The following is a 19,192-nucleotide window of genomic DNA, read 5'->3' as shown; positions in this document are numbered from 1 at the left end:
GCCCCCCACAGCCCCGCCCGCTCCCTAAGCCCCGCCTCCGAGGAACCCGCGCTCCGAAGGCCAGGCCTGGGCGGAGCGCAGAGCGCGGGGCGCTGGGGAGGCTGCGCCGCAGCACCCGGTTGGTCAGGACCAAGTGGGCCCGAGGCGGACGTGAGAAGGGTCGGGCCAAGATGGCGGTGCAGGTGGTGCAGGCGGTGCAGGCGGTTCATCTCGAGTCTGACGCTTTCCTCGTTTGTCTCAACCACGCTCTGAGCACAGAGAAGGAGGAAGTGATGGGGCTGTGCATAGGGGAGGTGAGTAGCTCTGTTAGCCTGTCCGGAACCCTGCTAAGCAGTCCCAGTGTGTCTCAGGGGTGGGTGCCGGCAGCTCCCAGGGCTGCGGAGGCCGCAGGCATACTCGATTTAGATCCTTGGACACCCTTTACATAGCTCTGTCGCGGGGATCCCCGTTTCTTCTGGCCGCCGGACACTTGTTTAGTCTCCTGCGAGTCCCCGGCGGTATGTACAGGCCCCGGGAGCCTTGCCCTTTCTCCTGTAGCCTGGGGCTTCTCTTTAGATCTGCGCTTTTCGCCCCCTTGACCAAAACTGCAAGGCAGGTCAGAAAGACACTGGAGTATATTAAGGACGTCCGGGTATTACGATGCAGCAGCTGACCACGGTTAGAGCCCCTTGCCTCGCCTAGTCTTCCGTCTAGGGAGCAGAGATAACAACCAAAGCATTTGAAGGGTATCGAAGAGCCTAACAGAAGGTGCGGGGCTTGAAGGAAGCAAAAGTTTCCGCTGCATTATGTTGAGGAGGGGCCAAAGAGGATGAGGAAATACAGTTTAGCTGTTTACGGGTCTAAAGTAATTCTCCAGTCTTTCATACCGTGTGCATAATAAACACATGACCTAATTGTCATATAATCTGCATATATATACGTCAAACAAACGTAATATGATCAATAATGTTTTCTGCTTTTTCCCACTCTAGTTGAACGATGATCCAAGGTAAGACCGTATCTGTTTACTCATATCTTATAATCTCTAAGTCATTGTTAACTCAAAATTATGGCGACTTTGACAGTATTGTGTCCGGATCGTGTCTTAAATTAATTACCATTATCGCTCCGGGGCTCTCTCGATGCAATTTGAGTTCCACCCCAACCTTGAACTTTGGTTTCTGCCTTACCTTCTATTGAGTTGAGATATGGGATAAACATCTTAATAAGGATTATCATAATTGTTGGGTTTTAGGGGTGAGACAGGGTCTCGCTCTGTCGCCCAGGCTGGAGTGCAATGGCACGATCTCGGCTCACTGCAACCTCTGCCTCCCAGGTTCAAGCGATTCTCATGCCTCAGCCTCTCGAATAGCTGAGATTACAGGTGCCCGCCACCACACCCGGCTTTTTATTTATTTATTTATTTTTTGTACAGACGGGGTTTCACCATGTTGACCAGGCTGGTCTCGAACTCCTGGGCTCAAGCAATCTGCCCACCTCGACCTCCCAAAGTGCTGGGATTACAGGCATGAGCCACCTCGCCTGGCCTTGCTCAGTGTATTTCATGTTCTGTCTCCCCTTAAATGCCAGTGAGATATCAGGAATTTTCTTTGTGACAGCATATACGTTTAGAGGCATTTCCCCTGTTGATCCATTCCTTCACATAAATTGACAGTGACATTGCCTTTCCTCCTGATGGACCTCAGTGATCTCAGAGATCCCCAGTAGCTTCAATGCTTGACATGGTGAAACCTTTCGGTAATGTTTTAATTTAAACTTCACATCATAACATAGTGTACTTCTCAAGCCCACCTCCTTAATTCCCAGGATTCCAGGAATTCAGCTTTGTCTATGATAACTTTATACACTCAGCCACTTGTGCATGTCTCCCAGATTGCTTCTAACAGATATAGAGAGTGCAGCTCTAGTCTCAATTCAGTTTCCCTCCTCTTCTTTGGTCTCTGCTAAGATTTCATTGTGAAAACAGTTAATCCTGTTATTTTGCTTTAATTCCTTTTTAAATTCCAAACCCCACTTCCTTTTTTTTTTTCTAATTTATTCCCAGTAGGAGTGACTCCAAATTTGCATATACTGGAACTGAAATGCGCACAGTTGCTGAAAAGGTATGCGTGCTAAAATTTTGCATGATGGAAACTTGCAGTTGGGGAAAGATTTCTGTAATCCAGTGATCTCAGGCAGAGTATGCGGTTTCTGGCTGGATGAGATATTCTTTCTAGTAAAATCAGAATCTACTCACTAGGAATGGGACCTAATTTTCTGTTCTTTGTAGCAAATTGTCTCTACTTGATCAAGATTAATAATCATTGTCAGTACCACCCTCTTGCTGCTCTCCTTGCTGTCACTGCCTGTTTTCTGGCCCTTCTCCCACTTTCCTTGAGACTTTGGCATGTGGTTCACATCACTATTACCTCTTTATCCCGAATTCCAACATCTACTCATGCAACCCTCTCTTCTTAAACAAGCAAACTAACCATAGCATCATACTTCTTAGTCTACCTTGACTTTTTTCTTGTCCACACTCCTACACCACCTTTTTTGGCATGCTCTAGCCTTGATGGTCTAGCGTAATGCTTCTCAATCGTGGTATAGGACTGGTTATTGTTTTCCCCAATCTGTCACGGACTGATGCTTTTGTAAAATACAATAAAATGAATTATTTCCCCTCCTCCCACCAGGTTATCAGGCCACAGCTTCATCTACTTATACAAACTTCACCTTAATCACTTTGCATCTCTTCACATATCAAAGATATAAGTCCTCTTCCTATCCAAAGCTGCAGCTTCTTCAGAGACCTTGTTTATCAATGTTCTGTCTCTTTTCTGGGTCTTTTCCCTGTCACCTGGTTCTTTTCTCTTAGGATAAAAATATGCTTAAATTACTCTCGTTTTCAGAAAGGAAAGCTACTTCTTAATCCTGTATCTTCCTGTAGTCACTACTCTTATATCCTTCCTTTAATAGCCTGACTTCTTAAAAGAATGGGCTACGATTACTACTCTGTCTTCACCTTCACCAGTCAAACCCACTGAGGTTTGGTTTCTAATTCTACCTTCGGTGGATTATTTCCTGGTGCTTATCTTAGTCTTTCTCCTTGAATCTCTGAACTCTCATGGGTTTCTGTTGGTTTTGCTGTATTCCTTTTATTCCTGTTTCCCCCTTCCCACAGTCATTTGTGGACTCCTCTTCCTCCTCTGTCTATGCATTAAATATTACTCATTCCTCTTAGGCACTGAAATCTCTGACTAAAGTAAGAAAGAGAGAAAGAAACAATTCACCCTAGGCATCAGTTACTATGATACATTCCAAATCTTAATAATCTAATTTTATTATTCAAGATTTCATGCCCTCGTCTTGAGTTTTATGTCAGTTTTTACTGTCTAAATTAGATATTAAACTTTATTAGTTAAGCTGCCTTTTTAGTATTGCATAGTGTATTTTTTATCCTTTTATTTTTAGACCTTTCTGTGTACTAATATTAAAAATGTGTCTTTATAGCGGTAAAAACTTTAAAAAGAAATCCAGTTGTGATCTCTTTTTAAGTGGAGTATTTAGTGAAAAACAAAACAAAAAAACCACAAAAAAAGAAATATAATGTGAGCCACAAAATGTGATCCATATATGTAATTTTAAACTTTTTTAGTATCAACAGTAAAAAGGAAAATGAAATTAATTGAGGGTATATTTTATTTAACGTAAGTATATGAAGGATTATTACTTTAATTAATATGTAGTGAATATTAAGAAATGTTGAGATATTTTACATTCCTTTTTTCTCTTTTGTGTTGTCTTTGAAGTCCATGTGTATTTCATACTTGCTGCACATCTGAAATCAGACCTGTTGCACAGTGAAAATCTATAGCTGATTTCAAAGGCCTCCTCTCAGATTTCACCCTTGTCCCTTCAACATCTGATAATGTTAAGCCCACTCTTTCCCCTGAAACTCTTGTACCATTTCCTTGTTCTGGTTTTGCCTTCTTTGTCTTCTTCCCTGGCCCTTCTTGTTCTTCCCCACACTAAATGTGGCCACTCCCCTTGATTCAGGCCAAGACCTCCGCTCCCTGTCTCCACACCTTTTTTGTCCACTCATAAATGCTTTATTGATTCCTGCATTGATTGTGTTTGAGTCTAAGCTATAATCCCACTTGCCTGCTAAAAATTGCCATATTGTATATCTGTCATCCCAGATTATCTCATCTGAAAACAAGCTCTTCTTTCCTTCCTGACCCTTTCTAAACTTAGATCTGCCTCACATCTTCTACCTAGTTTCAACCTTGAAACTTTAGAGTCATCTTTGACTGTTTCCTGTCTACCATCACCCATGGTCCATAAGCTACCAAATGTTGTAGATTCATTCTTTTTAATGGGTCTCAAATCTGTTTCTTCCATATCTGCCATCTGCTTAGCCCAGTACTTCATTGTTACTTCATCTACAGTTTATCTGAAATAATTTTTTTCCTTTGAGTTCATCCTGCAAATTATGGCTTGGCATTTCAGGTCTTGTACATTCTCACTCCAACTTTCTTAGCCTTGCCATCTGCCATTTCACCTCAAGCTCTGTATCTAAATCAGTTGGCCAAGTTGTCTCCCAGACACCTCATTCACACTTTACTACTACCATTTGGCACCTGTAGAAATCTGTTCCCCCCACTTCCCACAGTAATCAAGGAATGGATACACTTGTCTGCCTTTTCTATGAATATTTTTTTCTTTTTTAGATTCATATCCTGCTTATGTAAAAGATTACTTTTCTAATGTAAGTGACTTCTTTCCTCTGAGCTCCTGTATTAGTCTGTTATCACACTATAAAGAACTCTCTGAGGCCGGGTGCGGTGGGTTATGCCTGTAATCCCAGCACTTTGGGAGGTCGAGGCGGGCCTGAATTCAGGAGTTTGAGACCAGCCTAGCCAATTTGGCTACCAAAAAATACAAAAAGCCAGGCGTGGTGGCATGTGCCTGTAATCCCAGCTGCTGGGGAGGCTGAGGTGGGAGAATCGCTTGAACCCAGGAGGCAGATGTTCCAGTGAGCTGAGATTGTACTGCTGCACTCCGGCCTGGGCAACAGAGTGAGACTATGTCTAAAAAAAAAAAACTCCCTGAGACTGGGTAATTTATAAAGAAAAGAGGTTTAATTGATTCACAGTTCCACATGGCTGGGGACGCTTCAGGAAACTTATAATCATGGCGGAAGGTGAAGGAGAAGCAAGGCACATCTTACATGGTGGTAGGAGAGAGAGAGAGAGAGTAAAGGGGGGAAGTGCCACACTTTTAAACCATCAGATCTCCTGAGAACTCACTCTCACACTATTATGAGAACAGTGTGGGGGAAATCTACCCCTACAGTCCAATCACCTTTCACCAGGTGTCTTCCGTGATACGTGGGGTTTACAATTTGAGGTGAAATCTGGGTAGGGACATGGAGCCCAGCCATATCAGCTCCTATGGTATTGACTTACTACATTATTTTAGTGGAGTTTCATGAATGACAACTTGCCACTCAACCATGTCGTTAGCACATTGAACCCTTTGTCAGTACCCTGATTTATATTCCTTTGTGTGACACAGTGTTTTGTACATAGTTATAAGTCAAATAATTACTGGTTGATCATTCCAAAAGTCCTTCCTTGATCTAAATATTAGCATATATATTTTAAATTTTTGTGTCTGAAATGTATATATTGAGGTTGGGTGTCTTATTTGAAACATTTCATTATTCATGAGAAAAGTGTCAGTTTTCTAAAATGGAATATTTTATCTGATATTATAATAAAATGAAATTCTGTAGTTGAAGGAGGATGCGTTATTGGAGAGAGCCATAAGTAACCATTTCTGTGGATTTTCCTTTAGGTTGATGCCATCAGAATTGTTCACATTCATTCTGTCATCATCTTACGACGTTCTGATAAGAGGAAGGACCGAGTAGAAATTTCTCCAGAGCAGCTGTCTGCAGCTTCAACAGAGGCAGAGATATCCTTACTGGTCGATAGAAGCTTTTATGTGCTTTGGGGTTCCTGGGCCACATTGCTGCTTGCTTGCTGCAATCATCCTACTTTAGGTGGTTTCACAAATTTTCTTCCCTTAGATCCAATTGTTTGATTATTAGAATTTCTCTCTCTTTCTTCTTTTGAGTGGGTTTTATTGGAAGAATTAGAAATTTTCTGACATTCCTGCTCCTAAATGCCAAAAGATGTCAGGGTCAATCACTGTGACAATGAACTCTGTGTGGAGTCCCCTCCATCTTCCTCCCTAGTCTTCTCTCCATTCCTCCCTGCCCCTCCTTCCAGTTTTCCTAGTATCATTTAATTTCTAGGCCATTTACTACCTTGGTCTCTATCCTCTTGAGAGATTCTCCTTTGTGACTTCCTTTCAAAAAATGCAATGCTAGGAACTGAATGCAATGTTTCATGTTAAATATAACCCCAAAATGATAAAATGGGGCATTTGTTTCCTGTGATTTGTTTCAGTATGTTACTGAGTGCCCTGACTGGCGCCTCGTGAGTGAATATGAAGCTGATCCCCATCCCGCTTTTGTTTTCTTGAGGGATCCTTTCCCTGGCTTCTGGTAGTTTCCTCACATCCTTCCGCTCATCAGTGATCTGCTGAATGCTCAAGTGGGACCCTCAAGTGCGGATATGCAGGCTGTCTCCCTGCAAACTTCAGCTGCAATTACTATTTGTTCAGCACTTACTAGTTGTTTGCCAGGCACTACGCTAAACACTGTGTGTGGATTATTGCATTTACTCTTCACTGCTCTGAAACATTATTTCCCTGCCTCAGTCTGCAGCTGAAGAAATGGGCTAAGAGAAGTTAAGTAGTTTCTCTTGTCATTTGAAAACTTGAAAATATATCTTAGAAATATTGTTTATGAGACTTAGTTGTATAAAAAGGATTATTTTAATATAAATAATTTGGAGGAAAACTAAGCATTTTACAGGATAATAGCAGCAGTCTTGAAAGTGACAACTTCTGACGATTTAGAAAAGTTTTTCAGATATCACAGTGGTAATGATTCAAGTGATCAAACATCAGCTAAATGAAACTTGAGGATGTAACTATATACGGCGTTGGAAACCATATGGTTTCTAGTTTAAAAAATTTTGGCTTGAAATGGGCATTATGGGAAACTCAGCATTAACTTTATTTCATTCTTTTGTTGCCATTAAATTGCAATAAGCTTATTTTAAACTTCAGGGTGCTTTCTGAGCCCTTATTAGCGTTAGAAAATTTTGTTCCCACATTTTGAAAGTACCTTGACAGGCACACAGGTTGGCTGAACTGACAGGCCGCCCCATGAGAGTTGTGGGCTGGTATCATTCCCATCCTCATATAACTGTTTGGCCTTCACATGTTGGTGAGTATCATGGGGTTGCAATGTTTATTGTTCTCAGAAATTAATATCATGTTTCCTTCTCCATTACATAGGGTATGGTTATTTTAAACCAAAATTCGACTGTCCTTAAGCAGACGTCACTATTTTGATTTATTTTGTTATGTATTAAAAGTAATGATTTATGTCATATTGATTGTTTTTAATAAGTCTGTCAGTTGATATAAAAAATTAAACTGTTAACTGAAAATTGCTGATTGCTGAATATCATTACTGTCCAGGACACTCCCATTCTGCAGACTTAAAGGGCAAAATTTGCAAAATTGATTTTTACAGTTGCTGTTTACGTATAGTCCATTGGGGCTCTCAATATACATCTTTACCCTTCTAATCAGTGTAATGTAACTAAATTGCTTTCTCTCTACCTTTACCCCTTTTTGAGAATCATGATTTTTTTTTTGTCCGTATCTGCCTCTCCAGAAAGGAGGAAAGTAACTTGGGGAGAGTGAACTAATATTCACAAGCACTTAACTATGTGCTAATGGTTTACAAATGTTTTCTTCTCCAATCCTTGTGGCAACCTGTGAGTTAGAGATCTTACCCCCATTGCACAGAAGGGTAAACAAAGACTCACATGAATGAAGTGGCAGAGCTGAGGTTAGAACCCAGGTCTGACTGCCAAGTCTGCTCTTCCCACTGTGCTAGTACTAGTCATATGGGTTTGACTTGATAGCAAGTTCTAAATTCGTTTATGCTGTGATACGAATGGCAAAAATTCATCAGTGGTACAGTCCCAGACTTTAATGAAACACGAGTGGTCCTAAGAAATACAGTATTAATTCTCAGTCTTGGGTGGGTGAGGATGTTTCTCAGAATCACCTGAGAAAGCTTTTATAAAATGTGCCTGCCCCAAATTAATCTTTCCTAGACCGTAACTCAGACCTACTGTGACAACCTCTGGGAGTAGGTGTTAGGTGGGGATATTGTTGAACACCCCCAGTTAAATACTGATTTAGAATAAGGGAGATGACAGATCTACCTTCTCCCAGATTTGCCAAATTTTAACATTTTGCAACATTTGCTGTATCATTCTCTTTTACATATATGTATATACATATATGTATATTCCTGAAGTATTAGACTAAGTTGCAGACATGGTACCTTTTACCCCTACTCTGCACTATGAATTTTCCTAAACACAAAGAAATTCTCTTACATAACCATGGTACATTTATAAAAACTGGGAAGTTAACATTCATATAATACTATTATTTAAATTACAGACCTTATTCAGGTTCTTTAATTGGCTCACTGATGTCCCAATAAAGTTGTTTTTATAGCTATTAATATGTTCCTGTAAAGCCTTAATGTCACTGAAAAAATTCAGTGTCTGATTTGTTTTCCTGTCACTGTCAACACTGAAATCAGATTGGCCTAAAATTTTTCACATGGTAGTGCCATCAGCCAGAAAGAATGAAGTACCAACTACTAATGAAGAAAAGTTTGACGCATATGTTACTGAACAATTATTTTCACTATAGTAATAAGTTACAGTGGGAAATAAATACATAAAATTTGGTGGTAAAAAGAAATTCCCTACGAATTTAAGGAAAAAAACCTTATAAGTATCTGAAGCAGAGCACCCAGAAAGTTTCAGAGTTCAGAGAATAATTGAATTATCTCGGGGGAGAAGATCTGAGCCATTAAACAAGAACCCAGGTAGGTGTTTGTAATGCAGCATTAGTGGGAACATTTCAATCTTTATAGCAGTTAGAAAAAAAAAAGGGATATTGCAGAAAGTAACTGAAAAAAATCAACTCTAAATTCTGAAATGATTAAGGAGCCATGTGCTCCATAATTCAAGACAAAATAGATTTGGAGTCCAGAGTGTAGAGATCCTACCTGAACAAGTATCAGAATATGCAATAAAGGCTATGTGTAAAGAAAGTTTAGAGAGTTACCACAGCGTGAGGGTTGAGAATACCATCTTTGATTTAGTTGGGGACTAGGTCTGTGTTAGCATCTTGTTTCAGTCACTTACCAGTTGAGAAAATATTTTAACTTGTCTGTGCCTCTCTAGTTTCCTCTCTGTCAGAAAAGAACATAGTCTCAGAGTTGTTAGGAGCAGTGTGTGAAATCATGTATACAACACCTTGTCCAACACTTACCATGGTAGCTGTTCACCTATAAAATGAACAAGAAAAGAAATACGCCAAAGCATTTATTTGTAAAACTCTCAAGGACATGGAGAGAGTGTATGAAATATCTATATTGAAGGGCAGACAATATTCAAAGGATTAACAATGAGGACACATCAAGTCTCTCACCTGAGATCTCAAAAATATTTACAGGCTGGGCATAGTGGTTCACGCCTGTAATCCCAGCACTTTGGCAGGATGAGGTAGGCAGATCACTTGAGGTCAGGAGTTGGAGACCAGCCTGGCCAACAAGGTGAAACCCTGTTTCTATTAAAAATGTAAAAATTAGCCAGGCATGGTGGCAGGTGCCTGTAATCCAAGTTACTGGGGAAGCTAAGGCAGGAGAATTCACTTGAACCTGGGAGATGGAGGTTGCAGTGAGCTGAGATTGTACCACTACACTCCATCCTGGGCGACAGAGTGAGATTCTGTCTCAAAAAAAAAAGTACAGTAATGAAACCATGGGTACAACTAAAGAAAAATAATTGCCCAACTGAGCTGGCATTCACACTCATCTCCAAACAGCCTTTTAAGAAGTAGTACCTTATAAATGTATGCAATTATGATTTGTCAATTAAAACTAATGTTTAAGAAAGTAAACAAATGGGAAAAAAAGAATTGAGTCTAACACAGGCACTGTATTGCAAACCGCAGAAAAGTGAGCAATGAATAAAACTTTAACTACCTTTAATAGGAAAAGAATTCCAAGCTGTGGGAATGGCAAGTGGACGAAAGAGTGAAATCTTTTTTTCTGTTAAAAGAAAGGTATTAATTTTAGTTGGTGGAGGGAGAGTGATGTGACCATTTTCAGTGCTTTTTATGATAAGGTAATTAGTGCAATTAGGTTAAGTTCCAGTGGGCTAGGTAATACTGCTTTGAACATAATTTAAAGGGATCATTCCATAAAACGATTCTTCAGGAAATTTATTGGATACCTGTATGGAATAATAAGGTCATGGCTCCTGCTGTCCTAGACCTTAATGATTTTGCTGAGGGGGAAAACTTAAAGGAAAACAATGAGTAACATGATAAAGAAGAAATGAGATGTCGTCCATATAGAACATTTGTGCTTGTAAGTATTAACAGGGGAAGCACCTATAAAAATAAAGCCTTGGGATTAGGAAAAAAGAGTAAGAAGATTGTCTTTTATTAAAGACAAGCTGCAAACCTAAAGACTTGAACAAAAACTAACAAGCTAGGTTAAGCTGTATGGGGAAAATAAAGACCTGCCATCATAAGTAAAGGGTAAGTGAGAGAAGATAGGTCATTCATTCTACAACAAAAGGCACAGTAACTAAGGAAACTGTAATGAGACTGAATTATGTGCCTTACCATAGCAACACTCATGTACACAGGATAAAGTTTTGCATGTAAGGAAGGGAAACTAGTTGAAATAGAAGAACTTGATAATCCACTTTCAGAATGTATTCATTCCTTCAAAAGAACATAAAGTGAGTTGGCCTTGGGTTGAGGTTGGCAGTGGAGGGGACAATGAACAAAAGCAAGGGTGAGGTAGGACAAGCACACATACAAAGACTTTAAAATTTCATATTAAAAGAATTTTGGTCTTACAGAAAAATTTCAAGAATAGTATGAAGAACCAGATGCAACAGTTGTTAACCTTTGGTCACATTTGCTTGATTATATTCTCCCTCCCTCTCCAGCATACACACATGCACATGTGCACACATGCTATTTGAGAGTGAGTTGCAGACATGATGCTCCTTTACCTTTAAATACTTGATTGTGTATTTCTCAAGATTAAGGTTATTTATTTCCATAACCACAGTGCAATTGTCAAAATAAGCACATTTAATAAATACAATCTTATTGTACAAACTACACAGAACTTATCCACATTTTGCCAGTTAACTCAATATTGTCCTTTATGGCAGTTTTTTTCTTTCCGATCCAGGATCCAATCTCAGATCATGCATGGCATTTAGCCTTCATGTCACTTTAGTCTCCTTTTCTCTGGACCAGCTCCTTAGACTTGTTTTCCTCTTTCATGACATAGACATTTTAGGAGATGGACTATTGCTCCATGTCTGCTGTTTGCTTATGACTAGATTCAGGTTACGCACTTTTGGCATGTGGTGCTAGGCCTTTCTCAGCGTCTCCCATCAGGAAGTGCGTGATTTCTCTGCCTCACACTAACATTTTCATGCCGCTGATGAGGCAGAATTAACAAATGTGAGTCAAATGGGAAGAGGTGATAACAAGCCTCTTCTCAGCTTGTCCATTTGTTGAACAGATACTGAGGACTTGCCCATGCCAATTTGTAATAATATCTGCAAAGCCAATTCCACAATTGGGAAGCTGTGCAGTTCCATGATGTCTCTGATCAGTATGCTCCTACTTTCTGCAAAGGCAAACCCTTTCATTTTCAAACCTCTGAATTCCCCATTTCTGCTTTCACGTTCAGCAATGTTACCTAACATTGCTTCCCACTTTAATAGAGAAAACAGGAAGTTGTTTTTTTGTTTTTGTTTTTGTTTTGAGAGGGAGTCTCACTCTGCCGCCCAGGCTGGAGTGCAGTGGCGCGATCTCGGCTCACTACAAGCTCCACCTCCCGTGTTCATGCAGTTCTCCTGCCTCAGCCTCCCGAGTAGCTGGGACTACAGGCACTCGCCACCACACCCAGCTAATTTTTTGCATTTTTAGTAGAGATGGGGTTTCACCACGTTAGCCAGGATGGTCTTGATCTCTTGACCTTGTGATCCACCTGCCTCAGCCTCCCAAAGTGCTGGGATTACAGGTGTGAACCACCACGCCAGGCCCTAAAAAGTTTTTTTAAAGTAGGATAGGCCAGGTGTGGTGGCTCATGCCTGTAATTGCAGCACTTTGGGAGGTTGAGCTGGGAGGATTGCTTCAACCTGGGAGTTCAAGTCCATCCTGGGCAAGATGGTGAGCCTCTGTCTCTTAAATTTTTTGTTTTAATTAGCCAGGTGTGGTAATGCATGCATGTATTTCCACCTACTCAGGAGGCTAAGGTGGGAGGAACCCTTGAGCTCAGGAGTTGGAGGTGGCAGTGAGCTGTGATTGTACCACCATGAGCCAGCCTGAGCGACAAAGCAAGACCTTGTCTCTTAAACATTTTCACCACGTAGCTCCTAAAAGGAAATGAGAAGGCCTATTTCTGAAATGTTTCCATGTCCCCTTGGGGACATTAAAGAGACATTAAAAGAGAATGTCTATTTCAGGCAAGAATAATAAAATGGGTTTTTAATACTACATACGGTTATTTCATCATATTTCTTAGGAATGGTGCTGTATAATATCACAGTGCACAAAATCACAGATTCTTCAAGAAAACTGGTTCTTAAATACCCATAAAGGGGCCCAGTACAACCTGCAGCCTGCTGCATGCCTGTGACATTTAGTTTAACAGCTTAACCAGCCCTCTGCTGTACTGCCATACAGAAAAGCTGAAACCACTGGTTTCCATGTCAGTTTATGTGGTCCAATCCCTGACCTACTTTCTTCCTGAGAGACCCAACCAGAGGAAACTGTGACCAAAAGAGCATCTCTTGTGTACCAGGCCTGAGTTCAACAGAAAACAGATAAACAACCTCCAACTTTTTGTCCCTGGGTCTGAAGTCACATCCTGAAGGGTTTGGTTACACCAGTAATGAAACATACATGGTTTCCTATTGCTTTCCCTTCTTAATTTCCGGTGAGGATAATGTCACCAGAAGGTTCCATCTCCCTCTCTCAGTAACAGGGAGAAGTGAAACAGGCAATCGGATCTCAGGCAGGGTCTTGGCTTGAGCCTTGGGGCAGTTTACAGAGTTTCTGTCTTGACCATGGAGATCTTTACCAATTTGCTGGGTAGGTCCATGGCTGCCTGTTTCCCCCAAGACTGCTTTGCCATGACAGCTACCTGAATGACTCTGAGGAACTGCTCTTTGGTGATTTCAGGAGGTTCTTTCCCTTTAAGGGTTCTTCAGACAAAATGTCTGAAGCGCTCTCAATATGAGTTTTAGTAGCGGCCAGCCTGGGTCTGGGAGCAGAGGGATAGGACGTACCCTGCCTGGTCATGCCCAAGGGATTCTGATTATTCATCCACAACACACCTTGGGAATCATGAACCTCCCGTCTGTTGTCACAGCTGTCTGTCCAGTGCTGGCTGACGTCCAAGCTAACAGCTACCCCACTGGGAAACTTCATGCTGGTCACAATGGCATCTGCATCCTTTAAGGAGGCCATATCTGGTCAGAAGGCATGTCTGAGAGAAAACACAGTGTCTGGAGTGACTTTTCCCAGCAACATGCATGAGATGTCTGCATTGTGTACCCAGTCTTGTAGAGAACCCCACCTGCCCGCCCGCCCTGCCTTCCTTCCTCCATTCCTCCCTCCCTTCCCTCCCTCTCTTCCCTCCCTCCCTTCCTTGCCCAGGCTGGAGTGCAATGGCACCATCTCAGGTCACTGCAACCTCCATCTCCTGGGCTCAAGCAATTCTCCTGTCTCAGCCTCCCGAGTAGCTGGGATTACAGGCGCATGCCACCACGCCTGGCTAATTTTTGTGCATTTTGAGTAGAGATGGGGTTTCACCACATTGGCCAGGCTGGTCTCAAACTCGTGATCTGCCCGCCTTGGCCTCCCAAAGTGCTGGGATTACAGGCGTGAACCACCGCGCCTGGCCGGCCCCTTTAGGAAACGGAGAGAGGCCCCTGCTCACAGCACCATCTGGTGGATCCTTGTGTAAGAACTGGATTAAAGCGCTTGTAAAATCCAGAGGAAACGCGTTCCCAGTCTCTGGGCTTCCTCTCTGAATGGGCCTGCCCCCTTGAATAGGCGGTCGTCTATTCAAACCAGGCAGCCTCTTGCAAAGCACCCCCATCCCTGTTCTCGAATTACCCTAGTGCTGGCCAAATAATCGGCTCTGAAGGTTCAGTCCAGTTTATATAGCCGATACTCAAAAACATATAGCAAGCAGCAGCTGTTCTTATCTAGTATATACCAAAGATGGTCAGGCGAATGCTTCGATGTCATTAAAGCATCTCATACCTCTGTTGGAGGTTTCTGAAATAAGTCTTTGGCTGTTCTGAGAGCACCAATAGGCTTTTCACTCAGAGAGCAGGAAAGGCTGACAGGTGGCCAGCAGAAGTAGATTTGCGTCTGGACGGGAAGCAGAATGCCTGAGAGAATTTCTGAGTGGTGCAGGGTCCAAGGCTGCTGAGATGAGAATGAGCGTCCATAGGATGACAGCTCTTCGCGGGCAGCAGTAGCTGCAGTGGGTCCTTCTGAGCTCAGGTAGTCTCCCAAGGGGTAGCCAATGCTCAGAGCGGGTACATCCATTAGGATAGGGTGCCAGAACGATCCCTCCTGGAGAAGGTTCGCCGGCAAGAAGAGTACGCCTTCCCACGGGGGAAGATGGCGGTACAAGGGTCTCCCCTGGGAGGGTGACCAAGGCCAGTCTGAGCCTCTGGGGGCCCAAGGTCGGGGACTCTTGGTAGCCAGTGGACGGGCAGGGCCGACTCGCTTTGGCAGGCGCCAGGGTGAAGGTACTGAGGTTACGTGAAACATACTCTCAGTAACATTGTTTTAAGACAACCAGGCCAGGCGTGGTGGCGGCACCTGTAGTCCCAGCTACTCGGGAGGCTGAGGCAGGAGAATGAACCCAGGGGGCGGAGCTTGCAGTGAGCCGAGATGACGCCACTGCACTCCAGCCTGGGCCACAGAGCCAGACTCCGTCTCAAAACACACACACACACACACACACACACACACACACACACACACACACAACCAAGTTGAAGCGTCAGGGTAGACAACTATAGTTCTGGAGTTCAGAGTAAAAGTCTGGGACTGGAGATTGTTGGGCAGGAGTTGGGAGTGGTTGGTGTAGATTTGAAGCCACAAAACTAGATGAAATCCCCCAAAGAGTGAGGGTAGAGAGACAAAACAGCAACAGAGACAGGAAGTTAGAGACAAGTAGAAAGAGTGGGAACGTGAGGCAAAGTGAAGACTGTTTCAAGAAGGGAGTGATCAGCTGAGATCAGGTAAATTGAAGACCAAGAATAAATCATTGGTGACCTTCACAAAAAGCAGTTTGGGTAACATGATGGGGACACTAGTTGTTTTCAGTGGTTATAGATAAAATTGAATGGAAGTGACGTTTATGAAGCACCTTTGACGTGTGTTAAAAATTTTGCAATTTAAAAATTGCAGAAACCCTATGAGAGAAGGGATGATGTTTATTCTCATTTAACTGATAAGGAAATAGGCTTAACAGTACCAAAAATTTTACCAAGGTCATACAGCAGTACAGAGACCATTTTTACAATGCTATGCATGTTTAGCAGTATTTTCAGCCAATTCCCTTTGTACTCATTGCTGAGTACTGTTTGGTGTCAGTCTTTACTTAGGAAGACACTGGGGAGAAGTCAAAATTCAAATCAAAAAGGTATACAGACAAAGAATGTTGAAGAACAGATTGCCAAACTAAGTGAATGTAAGCCATTGGGCAAAACTGTAATCTGGCAGTGTTTCATGGTGACACCTGATCTTTTGTATCCTTTATAAACAATGGTCTGAAGACTAAATTTAGCCTCTGGAGTTTCACTCTCATTGCCCAGGCTGGAGTGCAATGGCACGATCTTGGCTCACTGCAACCTCTGCCTCCTAGGTTCAGGCGATTTTCCTGCCTCAGCCTCCCAAGTACCTGGGATTACAGGCATGCACCACCATGCCCAGCTAATTTTGAATTTTTAGTAGAGAAGGGGTTTCTCCATGTTGGTCAGGCTGGTCTCAAAGTCCCGACCTTAGGTGATCTGCCTGCCTTGGACTCCCAAAGTGCTAGGATTACAGGCATGAGTCACCACACCCGGCCATTTTTGGCATTTAATATTTTAATCCTTTCTAATGTTGTTCTTTGGTGCTTGTTTATTATCTCTTTTCAAAAGTTCAGTAACCATATCAAGCAGAATCCTATGGATAAGAAAAAAATCAAGTAACCATATGGGGGGGTTTCTACTCTCTGGAATGTTGAATTTATATCACAACCACTTCCATACAATGGCTTCCTGTAAGATTTTCCTCCGTAATTGTTCCACACTTCTATTCTTTAGTAGCAAGCCTAATAAATATGTTTACTTTCCTAGAAGCTGTCCATCAAAAGGCTTTTTCTAGGAAATACTTTCTCTCCTTCCAGGGCCTTTCTTTGAGTCTCCATGGAGGAAATTATCAAGTTTTGGGGTAACTGAAATTTTTAACTTCTCTTTCTATACCACATCCCGTAGCAGAGCTACTCTTGGGCTAGGCAGGCTAGAGTTATTAATGAGTTTTATTATTTAATGGCAGACTTTCGATAGTATTACCCTAACCTAGCAAAACATTTATACTTTGACATTGTCCTTAGGATATATTCTTGTTTTGCCTATACAATCTGAATCCTAGGGATATTATATGTCACTGTTATCTTTAAATCTTCAAGTCTGTGAGACACAGTTTATTGACAGAAGATTTTTAAATTTTCATTTATTTTCAGATGTTCGCACACAAGCCATGTACCAGATGATGGATCAAGGCTTTGTAGGACTTATTTTTTCCTGTTTCATAGAAGATAAGAACACGAAGGTATTGTGTGTGCGTGCGTGTGTGTGTGTGGTGTGTGTGTGTGTGTGTGTACACACAGAGTAGAGAAAAATCTCTTTGCAATTTTAATAGGATGGCCAGGAAAGGTTTCAATGAAAAGGGTCATTGAGTCAGGACCTGAAGAAGGTGAGGGAACAAGTCTGGTGGATTTCTTGGGGAAAGAACGTTCCAGGCAGAGGAAATAGCCAGTGCAAAGATCCTAAGGTGAGTGTGACATGTTCAGGAAACATCAAGGAAGTTGGTGTGGCTGCAGCAGAGTGAGGAAGACCATGACCATACATCCCAGTTTGCCTCTATCAGTCCCAGTTTTACCCTGTTATCCTACTGTCCTTCCCTCTTGGAAGTGTCCCAGTTTGAATGATAACTCATTTAGTTGTCCTAAACGAGGTCCAGATCTTGTAAGGCCTTGACTTTGACTCTGACTTGGTAAGTAACTGGAGGATGACTTTATGTTTTAATGGGATCTCTCTGGCTTCTGTGTAGACTGAACAGTGGGCAGAGGGTGGGGGTGGAATCTATGGCATCAGTGAAACCTGTTAGGAAGATATTGCTGTAATCTAGACAAGAGATGATGGAGGTTTGGTCATGGTGGTGAGAGTGAAGATAATGAGAAGTGGTTGGATGCTGAATATAGTTTGATGGCTAGTAATAGTAACAACTATCATTTATCACCTGTTGTATGGCATGTACTTATTAGGTGCTTTATATAAATATGCTGTAACCCTGAGAACCCAGAAGCTCAGAGAGGTTAAGCAGTTTGATCAGTGGCCAGTCTTGCCATGCTGTATTTGAATTCTGTTTGAATTTTATGTTCAAGAGGTTATAATATGTGTCAGTTCAAACAAAAAGAAAATTACTACTTAACATTGTAGCTATGAGTTCTGCTAAGAATACCAATAGTGTCTTATTTAGTGCATTAGTTATATTCTCAGAATCTGTGTTAATGAATATTTTCCATAAAATCAGTTTTCCAGAAACACTACAGTTCAGTACTTTGAACTTTATACATCATTTGATATGCTTTCAACTTTGTAATCATACATTTATTTATTTATTGTCATCATAAGTAGTTGTTGAATAAGTTTCTCAGGTTTCAGTATAGCAGTTTGAATGTTCAGGTTCTTAGGTTCCTGGTTCTTGTGTTTGTTACATGAGCAGATGTTTGGTTGTGACGATCTTATGTTGACTGAGCATATGATCCTTTTTCAGAAATTGATTTATGGCATATTCCATCTTTGGAATCTCTTTTAACTTTCTGCTTCTAGAGGGGCCTTTGGGGTCTTTCTCAATATTAATCTTTCTTTTTGTGATATTTCTTTCTTTCTTTTTTCCTTTGATAGACTGGCCGGGTACTCTACACTTGCTTCCAATCCATACAGGCCCAAAAGAGTTCAGAGTAAGTATTAGAGAGACTTATGTGTGTATTGAAGGGCTAACCTCCGATTCAGGGAATTTATTGTTTTGTTTCATTTTATTCCTTTCATTGGTAAAACACTAAGAACTCTGTATTTTTATTTATACTCATTTACAGCTCTAAGATGAGCTTTAGCAGTTTGGATATTGGGGACCTAGGAAGCTAGGGTCATATGAGCAGTCTCTTCACTGTAATTACATCACCACAGTCCTGCCTGACATTTCCTTTTGTACACTTATCCTAACTGAGCTGCTACTTTTCCTTTCTCTGGTAATCATAAATCAAAGACTGAACATGCAGAGTACTAGATTTGTATAGATTATTGTCTTTGCTGCGTCATAAACTTGATTTAAATGTTTGCATAGATCCATTTCCTTATTGAAATCCAACTTAATCTAAATTAGCAAATCTTTTTTTTTTTTTTTTTTTTTTGAGACAGAGTCTCACTCTGTCACCCAGGCTGGAGTGCAGTGGTGTGATTTCGGCTCAGTGTAACCTCCACCTCCCGGGTTCATGCAGTTCTCCTGCCTCAGCCTCCTGAGTAGTTGGGACTACAGGCATGTGCCACCATACGTGGCTAATTTTTGTATTTTTAAGAGAGATGAGGTTTCACCATGGTGTTTCCCTGACTATTCTTTTATTTATTTATTTATTTTTATT

At 41.6% G+C, this 19,192-nt stretch overlaps 1 protein-coding gene across 2 annotated transcripts in view; it reads left to right on the top strand.

The window, feature by feature from the left end:
* The first annotated feature begins 45 nt into the window (after positions 1-45).
* The window catches only part of BRCC3 (BRCA1/BRCA2-containing complex subunit 3), a 37,233-nt gene continuing 18,086 nt past the window's right edge, over positions 46-19,192 (top strand). Inside the window, exons 1-7 of one of the 2 annotated variants that reach the window (XM_017854897.1) lie at positions 46-293; positions 972-988; positions 2,048-2,102; positions 5,842-5,961; positions 7,258-7,345; positions 17,012-17,100; positions 18,459-18,514. In XM_017854897.1, the coding sequence (XP_017710386.1) occupies positions 171-293; positions 972-988; positions 2,048-2,102; positions 5,842-5,961; positions 7,258-7,345; positions 17,012-17,100; positions 18,459-18,514 (548 nt within the window). In that variant the 5' untranslated portion in view covers positions 46-170. Of the gene's footprint in view, positions 294-971; positions 989-2,044; positions 2,103-5,841; positions 5,962-7,257; positions 7,346-17,011; positions 17,101-18,458; positions 18,515-19,192 lie in introns of both variants that reach the window. The other variant, XM_017854896.1, reaches the window with a different exon arrangement.

This window comes from Rhinopithecus bieti, unplaced genomic scaffold, assembly GCF_001698545.2.
Source record: "Rhinopithecus bieti isolate Rb0 unplaced genomic scaffold, ASM169854v2 scaffold_39962, whole genome shotgun sequence".
NCBI lineage: Eukaryota > Metazoa > Chordata > Mammalia > Primates > Cercopithecidae > Rhinopithecus > Rhinopithecus bieti.
Note: the sequence above shows the minus strand (reverse complement) of the source record. Positions and strands in the feature narration are given on the sequence as shown.